Source organism: Pholcus phalangioides, unplaced genomic scaffold (assembly GCF_987345545.1).
Source record: "Pholcus phalangioides strain wild (caught in Gottingen) unplaced genomic scaffold, Ppha-v1.0 ptg000007l_1, whole genome shotgun sequence".
Lineage (NCBI taxonomy): Eukaryota > Metazoa > Arthropoda > Arachnida > Araneae > Pholcidae > Pholcus > Pholcus phalangioides.
In genome coordinates this window covers 49550801-49570907 of record NW_028301600.1, presented here as the reverse complement: position 1 = coordinate 49570907, position 20107 = coordinate 49550801, and the positions used below count along the sequence as shown (strand labels likewise).

General features: G+C 36.2%; 1 protein-coding gene across 3 annotated transcripts in view; it reads left to right on the top strand.

Annotated features, from left to right (window-relative positions):
* The first annotated feature begins 8950 nt into the window (after positions 1-8950).
* The window catches only part of Rgl (Ral guanine nucleotide dissociation stimulator-like), a 153517-nt gene continuing 142360 nt past the window's right edge, over positions 8951-20107 (top strand). Inside the window, exons 1-2 of one of the 3 annotated variants that reach the window (XM_089233416.1) lie at positions 8951-9241; positions 15149-15323. In XM_089233416.1, the coding sequence (XP_089089542.1) occupies positions 15285-15323 (39 nt within the window). In that variant the 5' untranslated portion in view covers positions 8951-9241; positions 15149-15284. Of the gene's footprint in view, positions 9242-15148; positions 15324-20107 lie in introns of those variants that run through there. The other 2 variants (XM_089233418.1, XM_089233417.1) reach the window with 2 other exon arrangements.

Here is a 20107-nt window from a genome sequence, read left to right as displayed (position 1 = left end):
ATTTCGTTTCTTCTTATTTTGGCGTAGAATCTTCCTGATTGCTCACAAATACCGCGTAGTGAAAGCATGTAACACCTCAGTGCTGAGAGAGAGACAGTGTTTTAAGGCACTTGAACAAGCGGTGTTGAAAAATATGACTTTTTATTTTTGTGAAAAGAGCATTTTAATGCAAAACATTAGCATATATAAAGCCTTTCAGCTGTTTATATCAAAATATTGTAGAAATACTTCTAGTCCAGGTATAACAAAAACTCGAACACAGACAATTTCAAATTTCAAACTCAATTTTAAATTTGAATTTTCAATTTTTTTTTCTCAATACTGTATCCACTTAGCGGAAAGTTCGGAGCCACCGAGGTGCCCCTGGTTGAACTAATGTTATGATCGAAGTCATAACACATACTTTATGTAAATTATATCATTGTTTTAGATGGCTATATATTGTACATAAAGTGTAGGTGCTTTTGTTTTTCTTCTCGGCTGGTGAAGGGGAATTTTCTCACGGATCGTGAGAACGGAAGTTTGACCACATGGCCCCCTCGGACATTCCTTAGATAGACGAGTTCCACTTTCACTTGGAAGGGGTCGGGTGGTCTGAGTTCCTGGAAACTATCCGTGACGTAGATATCCAGCACGCTGATTGGCTCAAAGTCCCACTCCAGGAGTACTATCTTGTAAGTTTCGCTTCACTCGGGGGATTCTTGATGAGTACGTCTAGGTGTTAAAATGTAGTAAATTAATACTTGAGCACGACTTCGATTTCCGTGCTTGTGGTGTGTGAATATAGTAAGGGTGTATGGAAAGGCACGTCTAAAAGATGGGTATCGTTGTAATCTTTATATTATTATATTAGTTTTTTTATATTATCTATATATATATTGTGATTATGTAACCAAGGAGTCATGTAATTCTTTTTTTTCTCACGACGCAAATGTCCTAATCATGAAGTAAATGTAAAACTTTAAAAATTCTAATCGACTCGAATCCTTTCTTGAAGTTTCGTTTAAGTCTTTTGATATTTTTAGTATTGAGCGAATATAACACTAATAGGAAAGTGTGGCGAGTCGGGAGACTGTCCAGTGACCGGGGGCGCTAAAATGCATGGGTTTTCTCATGTGAGCACATTTTTGTTTCTCCTCACCGTTTGTGACAGGTAGGAACGTGACCCAAGTGCAGGATCCCTATTTAAAATGGTCAGCTAATCATAGGTTTTAATTCATTCGTTTTTTAAATACTTTTTTTGGAAATACTTTACTGTATTCAGATTCGATTCTGCGTTTTTAATAAATAATACTAGTCGGGAAAAAAGAGGCATGAAAGGCCTTCTATCTCGAAATATTTCCTACATCAGAAGACATCTTCAATTCCTGTAATGCTCCCCACAACACAGGAAAACACTTTTGCTTTCGTTAGTAGAAAAATTGGGTGACCGCGAGGGCGATTCCTCTATCATTTTTATTTTTTACTGCACAACAACAGAGAAAGAAATTGCTTCCCCCCCCCCAAATCTCCTGCAGGGGTAAACGAAAAGAGCTCGAGAGAGAGAGTGTGTATTTGTATCTGACCAAAATGGCTATGTACTGTACGTATATAGGTGCACTGCCCATCGATTATTTTCTTTTCGAAAAATAACCGTAATATTATATACTGTTCAGGATAATTTTTCACAAGACTTCGAGGTTGCAAGATAAGAAGCGGTTCGACGGACAAACACAGATTTATTTACAGAACAGCAATTTACACGTATTTACAAGCTAATCAGAGAGCTAACAACTTTCTCGGAAAGTTTAAACACGACTGACTTTTCATCCAGTCTCTCTCTAAATTCGAGTCTTCTTGAGTCTGCCATCTTGTGAGCACCGAACTATTTATAGACCCGGAGAAACTTCAATAAAAAGAACATTCCACAACATTTTATTTTACAGTTTCCAATTTGGCGGCGCCACCGTTCGGAGGGGTTGAACCAATGTCTGGAAGGGCGGGACTCTCAAGAATGTTCCCGCCAATTCTCCGCCAATCGTATGTCGCTGTGCTAGACCGAAACCGGTATCAACTGATTTCGACATTTTGAGAGCCATCAGAAGATTGCGATAAAGACTTGCGCCATCTATCGTTTATAATTCGTAACAATACACTCAAACCTTTTGTTTAAAAAAAAAAATTCTCATCTCGGTGATTTTTCATGTATATTTTAGTTTTTTTTTTTATAAATATGTATCTTAAAGATGCTTTTTCTAGTAATGTATATTTAACGCGTTTCGGCGCCCGGTGCAATCGCACTGGTCGCACTGCCCTAAGACCGCCCCTGGTGAAGGTTCCATTTCTTGCGTTGAAGAGAACTGTTCTGCAAAGTTTAGAGAACATGGCAAAAAAAAATTTCTCCATAAAAGATAACCTTTCGATATTTTACGTTGATTGGGAATTAATATAAGTTATGATTTAATCTTTTTTTCATAAGATGTATGACCGTGTTTTATGCTAATATGTTTTATATCATAAAACACGGCCCGATTCCCGCATGGATGCGTGAAACGTTTGCTTGGTCAGGGCCATAGTCGGAGATAGAGTTGAAAGCCTGAAGAGGGGGAAAGCATGATTATGCTGATGTCAATTCATATATGCGCATATACATTAGATCATTCAGCTTCACCTTCGACGCTAGGGGGGACATGCCCTCCCTCTATCTCCACCAGGGCCGTCTGAAGAGCAGAAGAGCATCTTAGGCCCCCGGACCAAGTGATTTTTCTGAGACCGTAACTGGCAAATACTCGAAAATTTCAACCAGATTTTATTTTGTTCCCTTTATTTTCTTGAGGCCTCCAGGCCGTGTCCAGATAAGCCCATGCGTTTAGACTGCACTGATGTCCGCTCATGGTCAGGGTCGCAACTAGATGCTTGGTCAGCCACACGGGGCAAAAAAGCATTTTGGCGCTACCTTGTAATGTCGAAGATAGGTTATAGAGAATGAAACCCCTCTGTCCAGGTCAACAGACCCACATGTGCTCTCCAACCTGCAGCCCTGCCCGGGGGGACCCAGAATTCAATATGTTCACTGATTTACTGAACGTTTGGATCCAGATCACAGATCCTTCCCCCCGATGTCTGATTCAGGCCCCGACATAAATGTTAAAAATTTTCGGCTCGTGGGCCATATGGCAAAAAAAAAACAGGGATGAAATTAATTTGAAAATGTTCAATTGATGCTGGAATAATTTCTGCATAGTCATTTCAGCACCAAAATCAATAACGCATTATTATATAATCGTATTTTGTATACGTTTTACCTAGGCGTGTACTATTTCGAACTGCGGGCTGGATATGAGAGATACCAACAGCTTGAGAAACTGATGCTATTATCGTGTTGTAAACACTATATATATATGGTACTTTCTTATATTAAATATAATTGTAACTTAATGAATACATATATGTATGCATTAAATTACAGTGAAACCTCGATATATAACTAAAGAGTACGTAAGTCGAAGATAATCCTAATCTTCGGTTTATTAACAATTAATTAACACATAATTATAATACTACTATTATCCACAATTCTAGATTATTGTCGAAATTAAACATAAAACACTTAACAAATTTTAGATGGAGTTCGTACGGAGATAATCCAACACCATCCCGATACTAGTGTAGACTACTCGCGTAACAACTTTCTTCTTTCGTCTCGCCTTTGCACTTTTTCTTTTCCTACACGCCCACGCGTTTTTTGCCCCCGGCGCGTCTTTAGTCAACAATAAGTGGGCCGCTGCATAATGATACCCTGCGGACCAAGAAAAAAAAACATTGTTTGAAAAACTCGACTTTCACATACTTACAATCGAAAATCATGAGGCCCCGGGCAATAGAATAGAGACGACCCTGGCCATGCCCACATAGAGACATGCGTAAGAGGCACTGTTCCCATGGACAGTTCTGCTAGATTCAGAAAGTATAGTCCCATTTGTTCCCATCATATTTCATGTGTATAATTATTTATTCACAGCTTTCTGTGGCCCTCTTCACCACTTGTTGTGACTTGCCTTTCATCTGATTTTCGCTCATGGGTCCCATTAGAATATCCTGGAATAGCAAGGGCCATATGACTCGATGTTGAGAACCACCGCATTTGTATACCGCGGCACACCGTTTCATAATGGCAGTCCCGTCACTAGTCTACTTTACCGCACACAAACACTAACGCTTAGAAATTCTAAGTTTTTATTCTTACCACATTATCAGCCAATCAGAATCAGGCTACTGTGACGTTATAGAAACATCACCGTATGTGTAAAGTGTACCTCCTGCTGTTACGTTTGGCACCTTATCGCCAAACACCAGCGTCTATTAACGATTTCGCTATTATTTTGTCATTACGTCTCATTTGCTCACACGATAATATTACAATGACATAATTTAACAATACTATAATATAACGATCATAATAATAATGATATATATTATATAATAATAATTATATTGACATGCAATAAATACAGTGGCTTGCCTAAACACAAGTTCTATGTTTGGTTTCCTAATGAATCTATTATCATTATGAACCAATAACAGCTTCGCCGGGCGCTCGCTTCGCGAGCCGTTATGATTGTCAACTTGATGCAACTGAACCACATTTGGATTAAATCAGAAAAAATGAAAACATTTTTTAGTGATTCAATAAACGATAACTTATTCTACCGGGGTGGTTCCCCATTCCCCTGTATCGCCAAGCTCGCTGTTTGGGAACAACCCTCCCACCCATACCCGTGCATCTGACAATTTGTGGTGAATTATAATATAATAAATCATATTTATCCAGCGCAACGGTTAAAAGAAATTAAATGTAATGAGAAATTAAATTTTTCAAACGAAGATGATAGGGAAAAAAAATTGAATGGGTTCGATGGGGGACACGAACTCATAACCTTCGTTTTATACGTCCTGTGAACTTCCCACTGTACCAATGGTGGTTGCCGAGCTGAAGTTGAATTTAGTGTATTCATTATTAAATGTCGCCAAGAAATATGGTGGCACCAAATGGATCAAAAGTTGCGGTAGTCTTGCGGTCTGCTGTGATGTTTCTGTGACGTCACAGTTGACTAGACTCTGATTGGCTAATAATGTTAAGATTGTCAGAATTTCTAAGCGCTATACACACACAAACTCCGTTCATATATCGCCATACAGCGATTTCCAACCAGTGGAGCTGAGTGGGAAATGGAGGCTCCATCCATCGGTGATCGTCGTAGGCTTGGTAGATAAGGAACTTGTTTCTGACGTTCTATGCCTGGATTCGAACCCGTGGACCTTGACGGTAACCTTCATAGTGGAAGGCGAGCATCTTATCACTGCGCCCCCCCCCCCACATTACTCGTTTGGAACCAAACTGCGTGCCGCGGCTCACTGAGGTACCGTGATATTCTGGGTATTAAATTATGTTGCATGTACTAATAAGATGGTTCAATAAAACTATCAGCAGAATATCAGAATATTTGCGGCACAAATAACAACAGTAACACCCAAGATGCTGTGGCTCACCATTCGGAAATTACAGCTCAGTCACAGTCTTCAACATCCCAAGTTGTCTCCTGACTAGGATGACCATATTTCCACGAGAGAAATACGGGAAATTGGGATTCCAAATACGGGTAAATACGGGACATCGCCAATTATCGCCAAGAACGACGCCAAAACCAAACAAGGTTGCCAAATATTGTTGAAATTACGGAAAATATCACAATGGCGGGAAATGAACCATTACTGCAAATTGCAGTGGATTAAAATGAATTCCACGAAAAAAAGAACAAAAAAAAAAAAAGACAAATGTGGGAGATTAACATTCTCATTTATAGTTGTAATTATCATAAAATAATTTATGAGTTGAAAAATAATGTCAATCTTCGACTTCAATAAAGAATAAAAATTCAAGTAGGCTTCGTGTAAATTACGGGAAAAACCGGGATACTTTCGCCAAAAAGTCGGGACAACCAAAAAAACAGAAAATACCGGGACTGTCCCGGGAAATACGGGACGTATGGTCACTCTACTCCTGATGTCAATAAAAACGTTTTTTTGAAGGCATAAAATGTCTCAAACATGACGTGATAAAATGGTCATTATGTCCATTTTGGAAACATCAAAAATGACCACCTGCAAATTGTTGGACTTTCGGTAGATAGATGGCGTCATTCGAAGACACGGAAGGGAAAAAAATGTGCGAGCTGTGGCGTAGCTCGGACTAGAACCCAGACCGTTGGAGGACTGTCCCTATGTATCATGGAGGTAATATCGGGATACCTCCATGCTATGTATCTCACGACATGCCTCTACCGATCGCGGTAGCGCTCGTTGGGTGTTATTTTATAAAGACTTCACAAGTATTGATTAGTTGTATTACAATTTCCGTTAAATAATCTCTTGTTGATAGTTACCCGATGGCAGTTATTTTTTTCGTTTCTTTTATTTTTTTATTGTCCAAAAATATAATGATATGTTAATTATAAATATAATTATTTGCGTTAATTATAATTATCGAAAAAAAAAGATTTTAAAATTCATTATTTTTTTAGTTCAATGCTGTACACGTCAAAGAATCCATTGCATCTTTTTCAATTGTTGACAGATTGCACAGATCCGCTGATCTTCCGCAAAAAACATGATATGGATGCAATTATAATTTATATAAAGTGTTGATAAATTTATATGAATAATTACTCATTGTTCATATGAGTAAACAGAATATGAGAAAAAACAGAAAAGTTTTACATTTTCATCCAAACGAAATTGCAATTAGAAGTACATTGTTCGCCACGGTAATTGTTCATTCATCTTATGATAACCAATAATGAATAGGTCTATGATAATTTTCAAACACCCTCTGAAGGCTTATTAACAAAACATTTTGGATAATTTTGATATTTTCATCCAGAACAGAATTTTTATCAGTTCAAAAGAAATGCGGAATTTTTATGACGCAAAATCATTTACGGGCCATTTAATATCACGTTATTTCCTGACCTTCATAGCTAATGAAGGTCATAAAATGACCTGGTATTTCAAGGTCATCAAGTATCACGTTATTTCCTGACCTTTATTGTTCTTGGTCATTAAATGACTTTTAAATGACGTGATTTTTTTTCGGCTGACGTCATTCAGAGAAAATTACCAAATTTTCACGTCATATTTGACGTCAGGCGACTACTTGGGATAATTCCTAATATAGGGTATCTCGCGGCACTGGAGGGAAGAGCAAGCCCCAGCCAGTGCCTGTGTGGGCCCATGCCATAGGCGGAGATAGACTTGGAAGTCTGGGGGGGGGGGGCAAGATGATGCTGTTGTCGATTCATCTATATATATATGCATTAGATCAGTCGACTTCACCTTTGATGCTGGGGGGGGGGGGCATTGCCCCATATCTCCACCCATGGCCCATGCGTTAAGACGACACAGCTTGTTACTGCCCCTTATACCCACGGGTGCCGTGGCACCCTGTTTGGGAATCAATTTTTCACCACATTATAACTTTTTAAATAGGTTCACGCGTGTTTGCATTATGCTAGAAATCTACGAGCGTACATTGCCCTAATTTAGGCAAGCCCGAGTTCAAAATGATAATAAACAAATACTCTGAGACAAGACAAACAAGAATTTTTTTTTCATTTCAATCAAATTATTAAACACTTTTAAATGCTGTATCTAATGTTTTTCTTTCCCTGTGTGTTTTTTTCTTATAAAGACGCGTTCCTGATAATTTCCTTCACACACACACACACACAAAAGGTTTCTAAAATTTCCCTCTCCTGGAAGAGAAAAGCTGCTTCCATTGACTTTTAACATTGCATACATAAGGTGACCATACGTCCCGTATTTCCCGGGACAGTCCCGGTATTTTCTGTTTTTTTGGCCGTCCCGACTTTTTGGCAAAAGTGTCCCGGTTTTTCCCGTATTTTACACGAAGCCTACTTGAATTTTTATTCTCTATTGAAGTCAAAGATTGACATTATTTTTCAACTCAGAAATTATTTTATGATAATTACTACTATATATGAGAATATTAATCTCCCACATTTGCCATGGTTAGGCTGACCATATTTCCTCGAGAGAAATACGGGACATTGCATTTCCAAATACGGGAAAACACTGGACATCGCCAATTTTCGCCAAAAACAACGCCAAAACCAAACAAAGTTGCCAAATATTGTTGAAAATCCGGAAAAATCACAATGGCGGGAAATGATGCAAATTGCAGTAAATTACAATGTATTCCACGAAAGACAAACTTTCAAGGCAAATGTGGGAGATTAATATTCTCATATGTAGTTGTAATTGCCGTAAAATAATTTATGAGTTGAAAAATAATGTCAATCTTTGACTTCAATAAAGAATAAAAATTCAAGTTGGCTTCGTGTAAAATACGGGAAAAACCGGGACACTTTTGCCAAAAAGTCGGGACGGCCAAAAAAAACAGAAAATACCGGGACTGTCCCGGGAAATACGGGACGTATGGTCACCCTAGCCATGGTGAACTTTCTTTTTTCGTGGAATACATTTTAATCCACTGCTACTTGTGGTAATGCATCATTTCCCGCCATTGTGATTTTCCGTAATCTCAACAATATTTGGCAACTTTGTTTGGTTTTGGCGTCGTTTTTGGCGATTATTGGCGATGTCCCGTATTTTCCCGTATTTGGAATCCCGATGTCCCGTATTTCTCTCGAAGAAATATGGTCAGCCTATGCATACATAACTTGGGGGAAAAAGTTCATCAAAAATCAATTGAATTTTTTAAAAATTAAAAAAATATATCTTGACAATAAACGGTTTTCGTTGCAATCACAAAAAAAATCATGACGTTCTGATCATGAACACTATGCGAAAAAATTCATTAAAAACCGGCAATTTTTTTTACATTATGCTCCCGTTCGAGTGGGTCACGTGATGAATGCGGTGACGTCAAAATGAGTTTCATTCTGAAGCGCGTGCTTGCTAGTGGCTATAGTAATGGCTAAGACGCCTTCAAGGTGTATTAAGGAGTTCTACTAATGGCTAACCTTATATATTCCAGAAACCTTGATCCAATAGGAATTAATCAAACTGTGAAGTTGTGCGCTAATCAAAACAGTGCGAGTATTTTCACACCTGTTTGTTTGTAAACAAAAGCTGAAATGCTACAAATCTTACGTCAGAGCTGAACAAGAAAGTGAACTGTATTATAAAAGAGTGATGTCAATCGCCAATAAGTTATCCGAAGGTTTCAATACAATTGTTTTTACACATTATTCCAATTCCAGTATTGCTTACAGATTACAAGCAGATTTAATCGAGCTTCCTATGGCTTAGATTTTCCTCGAAAATATAAATATAAAAAGTCTCAAAAATAAAATAAAATGGCTTAGATAACCAAGTGTAGGTTAGATATAACTTTAGATACCCAAGTATGTAAACTGATTTAAGATAACTCGTATCATAATTACAGTCAGCCCCGCTTATATAAATACAAATACAATATGGCACAACTGGCTGAGGCTTAAATGACTATTAATGATTTCAACAAGTATTTTTGAACAAAATGCAAAAAACGAGATAATTAAAACAACCTTTTTTGAACTGAGGCATTTTGCTTTAAACAAAAAGAAGCTAAGTTTTTTTTACTAGTTTTGTTCCTGGCTAAAAGTTCATTTTTTCCTTTTGTTCACCCCTTTTTGTTATAGCTCTGTAAACCAGAGCAGCTTCCTTGTAATTTGAAATGCCTACCCCACATTATTTTCTCTAGCATTGGGTTTTTGAATACACTAATTATAAATTGTAGCTCTCACAGAACCTGAGTCTGAGTGTAATGTCTTAAACATCAAAACTTAATTGTTGTTATCTCTATACAACCTACCTTCTGATTGAAAAAAAAATTCTTGCCTTTTTCCAAATTTTACTTAATTCCTTCAAATTTTTACTTGCTCATGGCACCATTGGAGAGTGTCATTTTGAGCTTGAAACCATTCCAGTATAACTTGGTCAGCATTGTCAAAATTAGGATTTTATATCTCTAGATTGAAAATTTGCATATCTGTAGATCAGGGACGAACAAATCCCAGATGCCATGGCGACAAAAAATTGGTATACACGCCTAAAATTCTCTTTGTGTAGTTTGAATTGCAGGCTGAGAGCACAACAAAATGTTTGGAATTTGTAGCAGCATGTATCTGCTAACATGAAAGAGGTTCACTATGCCCTGTAAAGTCAAAAGAAGCATTATTTTGGACCGTTTTCTTGGAGTAAAATTTTTTTGGCACCTAGATTTTCTTTGGATTTGTCCAGCCCTGCTCCAGATCTTTTGAGTGATATGCAATTTAAGTCTGAGCTTATCTGTTTTTATTGTATTCTAAACTTGAGAATTTGTCACACAAACTCAAATATTTTCTTTTCATGTTCATCTTCGGGACATATCATTACTAAGTCATCAATGTCTTTATTGTATGATCTGGACAGTCTCATAGGTTTCAAACAAGGCATTAGAGAGCAGGCGGGTCTGTTGCCTCAGTTGCTGGACCAGAGAGGGCACAAATTTCACCCTTTTATCTCTTTTTCAACGTTACAAGGGGTGCAAAAATGCATTCTTGCCAATTTGGCATTATGGAAGAATCAATCTTTATGACATATATAATAGTAGGTAATAGTAATAAATTCAAATAAACACATCCATCTAGGACTTTATTTGAAGAAGCTGAAAGCAGAAAAAAACACTTCAGAAATTTTGTCCATTAAATCTGAAGTTTTAAAATCAAGGTTTATTGAAACAAAGGTTTAGTGTAAATGTAAATAGGGTCATTCTTATAAAATTGAGCAAAAAATTAACGAAAATTATGAAAAATAAATGTCAACCAAAAAAAAGGAAAGAAAAGCTAATTAGGTTTTCATAAGAGCAAATTTTATTTGCTACGTGCAGTGTGAAAACAGCACAAAAAAACCTGCTCATAGGAAACCATGGCTTTAGGGGCACTTCTTTACCTGTTGGTAAATAAAATATATTCAACAGCGAAGTTTGTTCAAAATTCATGATGAAAAAAATTAATTTAAGTTTAACAATGTTAAGAGATGGACAAATCTGTTGGGGCATTTGGCCTCTTTTGGCATTAAATTGGTATTTATGTTTGGCACTCATAACAAATTCCATCTATTTTGGTTGCTCATGTTCTACTTGGACAGGCAGTGATACCATGAACAGTTTCTTTTTGTCAATCACATTTTTATTTTTTTTATTTGTGTTTCTCCCTCCTTTTATCGTCAATTTCATGGGGAGAACAAATTTATAATTTGTGTTTGTTTTGCTAGAGCATGAGAGGCACTCTCAAAGCAAAGTCTTCAGATGAAACATTGCTGCAGCTAGATGTTGCAGTCAAGAAATATGGATTTTTTTTAATTTTTTATCACCCCTAACTTAGGATCAAACCTTCCTTCTGGTTACCTAATGCCAGGAGAAAAACATTTTATATGTTTTGTACAGATGAAAAACTATGTATGTTGAAAACATGTGCTTTTCAGAAATAATAGAAGTCTTAACTCAAACATATGGTAAAGTGGAAATAATTTTCAGTTATATATTTCTCACCAGGGGTGGCTTAAGCAAGGGTGCAAGCCACCCAAGCTTAAGGGGCTGGTTGGAAGGGGCAGCAGCCTAGGTTTTTTTTAGATACATAAATTTTAAAAATTTTGGAATAATAAAAATTCACAAGACACCACATGCTGTCAATCTTTTAAGTCATGCCTTGACAGCGAAGATGTTGAGAAAACTTGAGGGAACAAACAGTGCCAGGGTTTGTAATACCAGAAACAGGAATGAACTCATCACAAGGGGCAAGTATGCGTTTTGGGGTTCGCTTTCTCACTTGTCCAAAGCCTGGAGAACCAGAACCCCCTTGCACTCCCCTAATTTCTACCCTAGACACCTTGAAGTAGATATTTTGACTTTAATGTTCAACTCTGTGTTGGAGATATAAGTTAAATCCAATAAGCAATGTAATGTGGAAAAAGTTATCTGGAAGGATTAAGGTGAAATAGCTCTTTACCAAAAAAAAAACGGGATAGTTTCTTCAAAAGCGGAACGTATGGTTAAGTACATTTTGTTGGGCAACATTTTGAAGGAGTTTGTATAGATTAAAAAAATCAGGTTTATCCTAGAGTCCCCCTAGGCCCCTTTCAACCTCTCACCAGGGTCATCTTTATGGTCGGCTTTACATCCTTGCGGCAGGTGAGCTTGATCCGCCCCTGTTTTTCACAAAAAAAGTAGCTAGGAGAAGGACATTTAATAAAAACACTCACATTTGAGTGGTTCAAGTTCTGCAACACTAGTTGCCACAAATGTAAAATAAGTCTGGGTAAATTTTCACTCCAACTATAACCTATTAATAAAAAATATTTAAAATCATAAAGAAATGAAATATGAAAAAGTATACCAGTCATAAAAATATATATTATTGAAAATAAGAATATATTTTTGTTTTCAGGTAGAAAGTTATCATTTTAAAAATTCGCTGCAGAGACAGCCAGGAGAAAGGCATTTACTTAAGAATAAAATTTTTATTCTAGTGACTTTGTTAAAAAGTTCTATTGATGAAAAAATTATATCTAGAACTGCAACATGTCAGAGGCAGGACTATAAGTAGAAAATTATATTAAAAAAATAAGTTCTGTACCTGATATATATTTGGTAAATGCTGAAAACACGATTTAGGTCAATTTCATGAGAATCGCCCAATAATCACGGTACCATTTTACCGTAATGGTTTTTACTGTCTTGGTGAAAACATTTTTTCCGCAGTTTTTACCACCCAGAGGAATCTCATGGTTTTTACCACCTTTCGAGAAATTTTTTTTTTTTTAAATTTCAAAAACTGATTCAGCTACCTTTTTTTTTCATTTTTTTTGAAAAAATTCATAATTTTGATACAATGTTGTGTAAATACAGAACACTAAAATTATATTCTTAGTAGCAAGCATATTAAATTATAATATGCTCATTTGATCTTATTGTTAGACATTATCTTGCCATAAAGCAGGGCTTGACCCTAGGCACGGGTCGCCATGGCGACTAGGAAATCGGCCTTGTCACCTAAAGTTTTTTTTTATATAATTGTTCAATTGAAGTTTATGGATGACACAAAATGTTCTGATTTCATGACAGAGTGTCTTTTAGCAAAAAAAAAAGGAAATTTGTAAAAGTAAAAAAAACAACAGTATTTAGTACCATTTCTCTTGAGCAAAGAATTATGCTTGTCTCCGAAGCCATTTGGCTAGTACATAAATATTTTTTTTCATGTCAACCGCTGTCGTAAATATAGGCTCATATTCTCATCATATACTGATGGATTAAAAGAGAAAAGTATGCACACTATAAATTCTAGTTAAAGTATTTGTTTATAAATAGCAGAGGCAGATTTATGGCTTTGCTGCCTGCTAGCTATTCAAATTTTTTTTCCCTTCTCCTGTTTCAAATTGGTATTTTTGACCACAAATTATTTCAATCTACCACCCTGGAGTACAGACCACGTATGCACCTCCCCCTTCCTTCTTAAATAACGCCTTTGATAGTCATTTAAAAAATAAACTCATGAGCTCTTAGTGGTAATAAAAAGTTGGAAAGAACTGGAATATTGATGGCATTATTTATCATAATTAAAATTGGTTTGTAGATGATGAATGTTATGAAGTGACACCCGTATTTACCAATAACTTTTTTTTAGTTTAGAAATAGTAGGTAATAGCTTTTCTATCTCTATACCAGGGATAGACAGGTCGCCATGGCAACTAAAAAGTTGGTATTGGTGCCTAAAATTTTCTTTATATAGTTAATAAATTGCAGGCTGATAGCATCACAAAAATGGAATTTATATCAGCATATTTGTTAACATGAAAGAGGGTTACTATATCCCCTAAAAAGTCAAAAAGCATTACATTGGACCTTTTTTCTGGGTAATTTTTTTTTTCTTTTCTGGTGCCTAGATTTGTCCTTGTGATTAATCCTCAGCCGTACTCTATACTAAAAAATATATAGTATTATGCAATGCACTAAAATCTAGCGATTTCCCTCTATATTAATATTACTCTCTAGTCCTAATGCATATTGTGATTATACTCCATTCATAATGATAACTCCTTTATAAAAAAATATTTTCCTCTGGTCCAGGGCCGTAACTAGGCTGGGGCAACCGGGGTTCCGAGCCAAATAAGGGGCCCCAAAAAAATTTGCATTTATTTGCATAATAATAACCCTTTCAAAAAGGACCCCGAAAAGGTGTCCTTTCTCTGGTGGCTTTGAGTATCATTATATAGGCTTTCACTGTATTACGTTTAAGTATATATAAATTGTACAAAATATAAATTACAAGAGAATTACAATATAAATTACAGAATTTATACACATAAAGAGGGGGCAAAGAAATAGAAATAGGTTTTTACATCAACTTAATTCAAAGTGTGCTTCTGGTGAAGACCCAAACATTAGTCGTGTTGCAACAGTTCTGTTTCTACAATCCTTTTCTTTTTGATTAATGCTTAAGATTATTTGAATTTTTTATGATAATTATTATTTAAATAATTATTAATCATTAGTTAATAGAAAAACTGTTACTCTGCATATTAATTATCAATACATAGAGGCTAATTATATATTGTAAGTACCTTGTGCATATACATATACAAGGTTTTACCATGGTATTTACCAGTAAAATACCTAGTTTTACCATGTCCTGGTAAAAAAAAAATCCACTGCCAATAATAAGTGTTAAAATAAAAAGTGTATCAGAAATCAGTAACTTCTAGTATATGCCAACCATAAGAAATGAGAATTCTGTGAATTACATTTTGTGACTATCTGAATATGTAATCTTACTCAATTTTTGAAACATTAAATTATGAAAAAAATTACCCATTCCCAAGAGGAGGGAACTGACTAGGTATCATCAACTTTCAAGTACCATATTACGATGAATTCTTGACTTCAACATTTACAGATTCTGTAATTTGACATACCCTCAGTTAGCTTAATTTCAAGTCTCATAGCTTAATTTTTTTTAATGAGTGTAAATAATCAAACTGTTATTTTGGGATTAAATAAAATCTTAAAATTTCTTCTTGACAAATTTTTAAAATATTTTTTTACTTGCAGGTTTTCAAAACACCTATGACGAATGCTCACAGTGTTTGATATTTTTTTTTCATCTGCTATGGGGATTTGTGCATCAGCTTATATATGCCTGCTGAAAATTGTTACAGTTACTTACAATTCATGATATATCAATGATATGCATGCCTCTGAATCATTTTTACTGCAATCTGGTCGAGTAAGTAAATATGAATATTTTAATATTTACTATTATAGGTTGTCTTTATTCAGATTTGTTGTTGTTGTGAATGATAAATCTTATTTTTTATTACAAATGTTAGTTATATCATATTGAAAATTTCTTGAAAAATTATCTTTGTGTTGAGATCCATAGAAAGAAGAATCAGCCATGATGTGAAACATAATTCTTAGCAAAATGATCAATATATCTGCTTCCTCAGAGCACTATAGATAATTTTTTTTCTCACACCAGTCATTAATGAATATTATTGGAATAAATACATCCATATAAAGAAATATTTTTGAAAAGTGATAGACAAGTTTTGGACTCCAGTCATCTGTAAATACAGTGAAACCAGTGTTATCCGAAAATGTACTTTCGAAGAGGGATTTCACTTTTTTCCAAAATTTTGAGGGGTATTTTTATAAAAAAAGAGGTGTATTTTTCTCTATCAGTAAGAAATAACTATATTAAAAAAATTTACCTGAAATTTGAAGGAGTATTTTCACTCAAAGGTTTTTAACTGCTGGCTAAGATATATTTAGGAAAGAGAGAAAATTCTACTGCCCTTGTGGGGAAATGGACCCACATCCTCTCTCTTGCTGGGAGAGCACCCCAGACCACTAGACTACAAAGGCAACGAATATCTCAATCTTTCCTTGGAGCTTGTGTGCACTGAGCGGGACCGTACATGGATGGTTGGACCTAATTCAGGCCAAAGCTCACAATTGCTGACACTGCCACCAGATGATGACTTATCTGAGGAGGATGTCACTCTCCGCTATCCATACCAAGGTTTTTTAACAGCTGGCTGATGCGAGATATATTTAGGAAAGAGTGAAAATTTTACTGCCCTTGTGGGAAAACAAACCCATGTCCTCTCCCTTGCATTAAGACAGCACTAGTACCACCCCTTCCCTAAAAGTAGGGACTGCAGTAAGTACAATTTAACACTGCATGCTCAATTAAAAAATATTTTTTAATTGTCAATTTAATTTAATTCAGTTTATTTGATTCAATTTTATTTAAATTAAATTAGTAATAATATTCAATTGATTTATACTTATGATTAATTGCATCAAGTGGTAATAAGTTGATGATGATTAATGTATTAATATATAATTATAATATATATTATTAACATACAGGGTGTTTCAAAAGGAATCATCCGATTTAAAAAAAATCATAACTATTTAGCTTTTAATCCATTTTGATCGAATAATGTATAGGTAGAAAGAGGGAAACCTCAAGATTCACGCAGTTGTCGACAGGTAGCGCTAGCGCTCTTCCTTCAGCCACCACTTCCGTGTTTGTCAAGATGGTGACTGCACAACAGAAATCATTTTGTGTTCTAAGCTTCGTGAAGTGTGTGTTCGTAACAACTGTTCATCATGCTTTTCATTGACAAAATACTCTCGTGTCTAACCTCCTACCGCTCAAAGAGCATTAGACGATGGTATAAACAATTCTGAGACGGGTTGTCTGTGTAAAGGGAAATCCCTTAGCCATCCCCACATGTGAGATCAAAATGTGAAGTGCAGAGTTTCGCACTTAGTCCACAGAAATCCACTCGCCATGCTGGTAGGGAACTTAACATTTCTGAAACATCTGTCTGGTGTGTTTTGCGCCAACGTTTGTTTTTGAAACCATACAGGATTCAATTTCTGCAAGCTCTTAATACAGATGACAAAGAATGACATGTGGAGTTTTGTGAATTCATCCGTCCGAATATACAAATACAATACCACAACAAGCAAAATGCCCAACGAGGTGGCTGAGAAAAAGTTGCCCATAACAAATATGGATGTCATATACTTCAAAATTACAGCAACCCTAATAAAAAGGCAATTACAAAAACTAGAAACAGTGTATATATACATGATGAAATATTATACAATGCCCATAAAGAATAACTATTATAGATGTCTTATTCTAAGTATGGATAGCTTCTCTATTTACCCCAACATGTGTATTTCTTTTTTAAATATGTCAATTGTTTCAGAATTTACTACCTCCTGGGGTAAGCTGTTCCATTTATTAACAACCCTATTAGAGAAAAACTCCCTGCGACACCATAACCTAGAATTGTCCCTTACCAAACGATACTTACTTCACCGCACACCAACTCCAGTCATATATCGCCATACAGCAATTTCCAACCAGTGGAGTTGGGTGGGAAATGAAGGCTCCATCCATCGGTGGTAGCCCCAGGTTTGGTAGGTGAAGATCTTTCTTCTGACGTTCTGTGCCCAGATTCGAACCCATAGACCTTGATGGCAACCTTCATAGTGGAAGACAAGTATCTTATCACTGTGTCACTCGGGCAATATAAAACCAGGTGATTGACGGTGTAACAATAACCTGTGGTCCATCCTATCCATCCCATTAAACATTTGGAACACTTCGATCATGTTTCTCCGACACCTGCGTTCATCCAATGTGAACATATTCAAAAAAAGAAGTCTCTCTTCATAACTCAAGCCCTGTGTTCCAATAAGAATGTGCATAGCTTTTCTCTGCACCCCTTCAACCAAGTCTATGTCCCTCTGTAGGTATGGTCTCCAAAACCTTACAGCATACTCCAGTTGAGGATAAACTAAGCCTCAGAAAAGTGGAAGAATGACTTTGGGAGAACGAGAACATACCTTTTTGAAAATAAAACCAAGCATCCTATTCGATTTTTTAACAATCACTGAACAAAGTTCAGAAAACCTAAGTCACTCGACAATGAGAATTCCCAAATTGGTAATGATAGTTGCATCTGGGATAGTAACACCACATTCAATCTGTAAGAGAAATGTGGGTTGTTTGAGCCAAAATGAGTGACCATGCACTTGTCAACACTATACTTCATGCTCTATTCATTTGCCCATGTTCCAATCTTGTTCAAGTTAGTCTGGAACAACCCCCATTAGCTTCATGTCATTGGCAAATTTGCTAACAATCCCATCAATACCCTGGTCGAGTTTATATATAAAAAGTTAAAAAGTATGGGGCCAAGGGCACACTCTTTGAGGGACTCCTCTTGTGACGCCTGTCCAATTAGAGAATTCCCAGTTCACCATAACTAGTTGCGACCTATCCCTTAACCACGATTCTATCCAATTCAGCGAGATGTCCCCAATCTCATGTAAAAACACCTCAAGAGTTTACCATGTTGGACCCAATCGAATGCCTTCTGAAAATCAATGTGCACAATATCTACATTTTTGCCCTTACCCAAAGCCTTAGTCACATGATCATAGAAGCAAAGGAGGTTAGTTACACATGACTTCCCCTTCCTGAACCCATGCTTATTATTCGACAATACATTATTGTCGTCTATCCACTTCATCAATTGCCTTTTGATAATAATTTCCAAAATTTTCAAGAGGGAGCTTATCAAATTTACTGGACGATAATTGGACACAGCCTCTCTACTACCCTTTTAAATACCGGAACAACATTAACAAGCTTCCATTCTTTTGGGACGATACCCTCAGCAACACTACTCCTGTAAATCTGTTTGACTGGCCCCAACAATTCATTGGCACATTCCCTTAGGGCCCTGGGATAGATATCATCTGGTTTTGGTGCTTTGCTTCCATATACATTGTTTATAAGATTTAAGACCTCCATGTCTTCCAGTTGAATATCGTTGAGGATTTTATCACCCCACGCAACACCCGTATATTGAATAGCATTTTCTCTATTAAAAACCGACGTGAAAAAGTCATTGAAAGCACTACACATGCCTACATTGCTCTACCCTAGACCCTCCTATTGGGAGGGGGCCAACTGTCCCCTGCATCCATTATTGACGTACCTAAAAAATGATTTTAGCTCAGAACCCAATTTTATCTTCCAACCTAGATTCAACTTCCTTTTTACTATCCCTTATCACTTTCTTCAATGCCCTTCTTTTATCAGTAAACAAGAACAGGTCACCTCGTCCACTTTTATACACTCTGAATGGCCTTTTCTTTTCAAGATGAAGGTTATGTATGCTATATGTGAATCGTAGGGGGTGCAATGCACAAACACGCTTTCTCTGAACAAAGGGTATGGCCAAAACATTTTATTTTCTGGATATTATGCTGAGGTGAACTCGGAAAGAAAAGTAATCTTGTCTCCACCGGTATGACGTCGTGCAAAACAGAGGACAGCTTCGTACTAATTTCTTCCCACTGATTTATCACCGCGACTGATTCCATCCAGTCTGAAAACTTCCGCTAACCATTCTCTCAAAACATTGAAGTTAGTTCTTCAAAAGCAAGGAACCAGTCTTTTGTTACCAACCTTACTCGAAGAAGAAGAAAAGTTACAGAAAAAACTAACGACTCAATGATCGCTGGAAGAAAACTCATCCCTCACGTGACCATCTCCTATTGAAATACAAAGTAAAATTACTGTTTTTTGATTAATTTTTTTTGCATAGTTCTAATTCACAAAACTTTATCATTTTTTCTGAGTTGATGCCACAAATACTTCTCATTATCAAAATATTTTTTTCAAATTTTTTTACTTTTGACAGATTTTTTTTTTTTGACCCATGCATGCAATATTAAATCGATGGGGAGTATCTCCATTTGTAAAATCAAAAATGGAAACGAAAAGAGAAATATCAGAAATGTTTCTTCTATGAGTAAAACATTTTTCCCCATACCTTAAGATACCTTTCGATATTTAATGTTCAGTGGTAATGTATTAATTGGAATAAGTTATGATTAAATCTTTCTCTTGTAACTCGACTGTACAAGCAGGGCGGAAACTGGGGGCATGATTTTCACCCTTTTACTTCT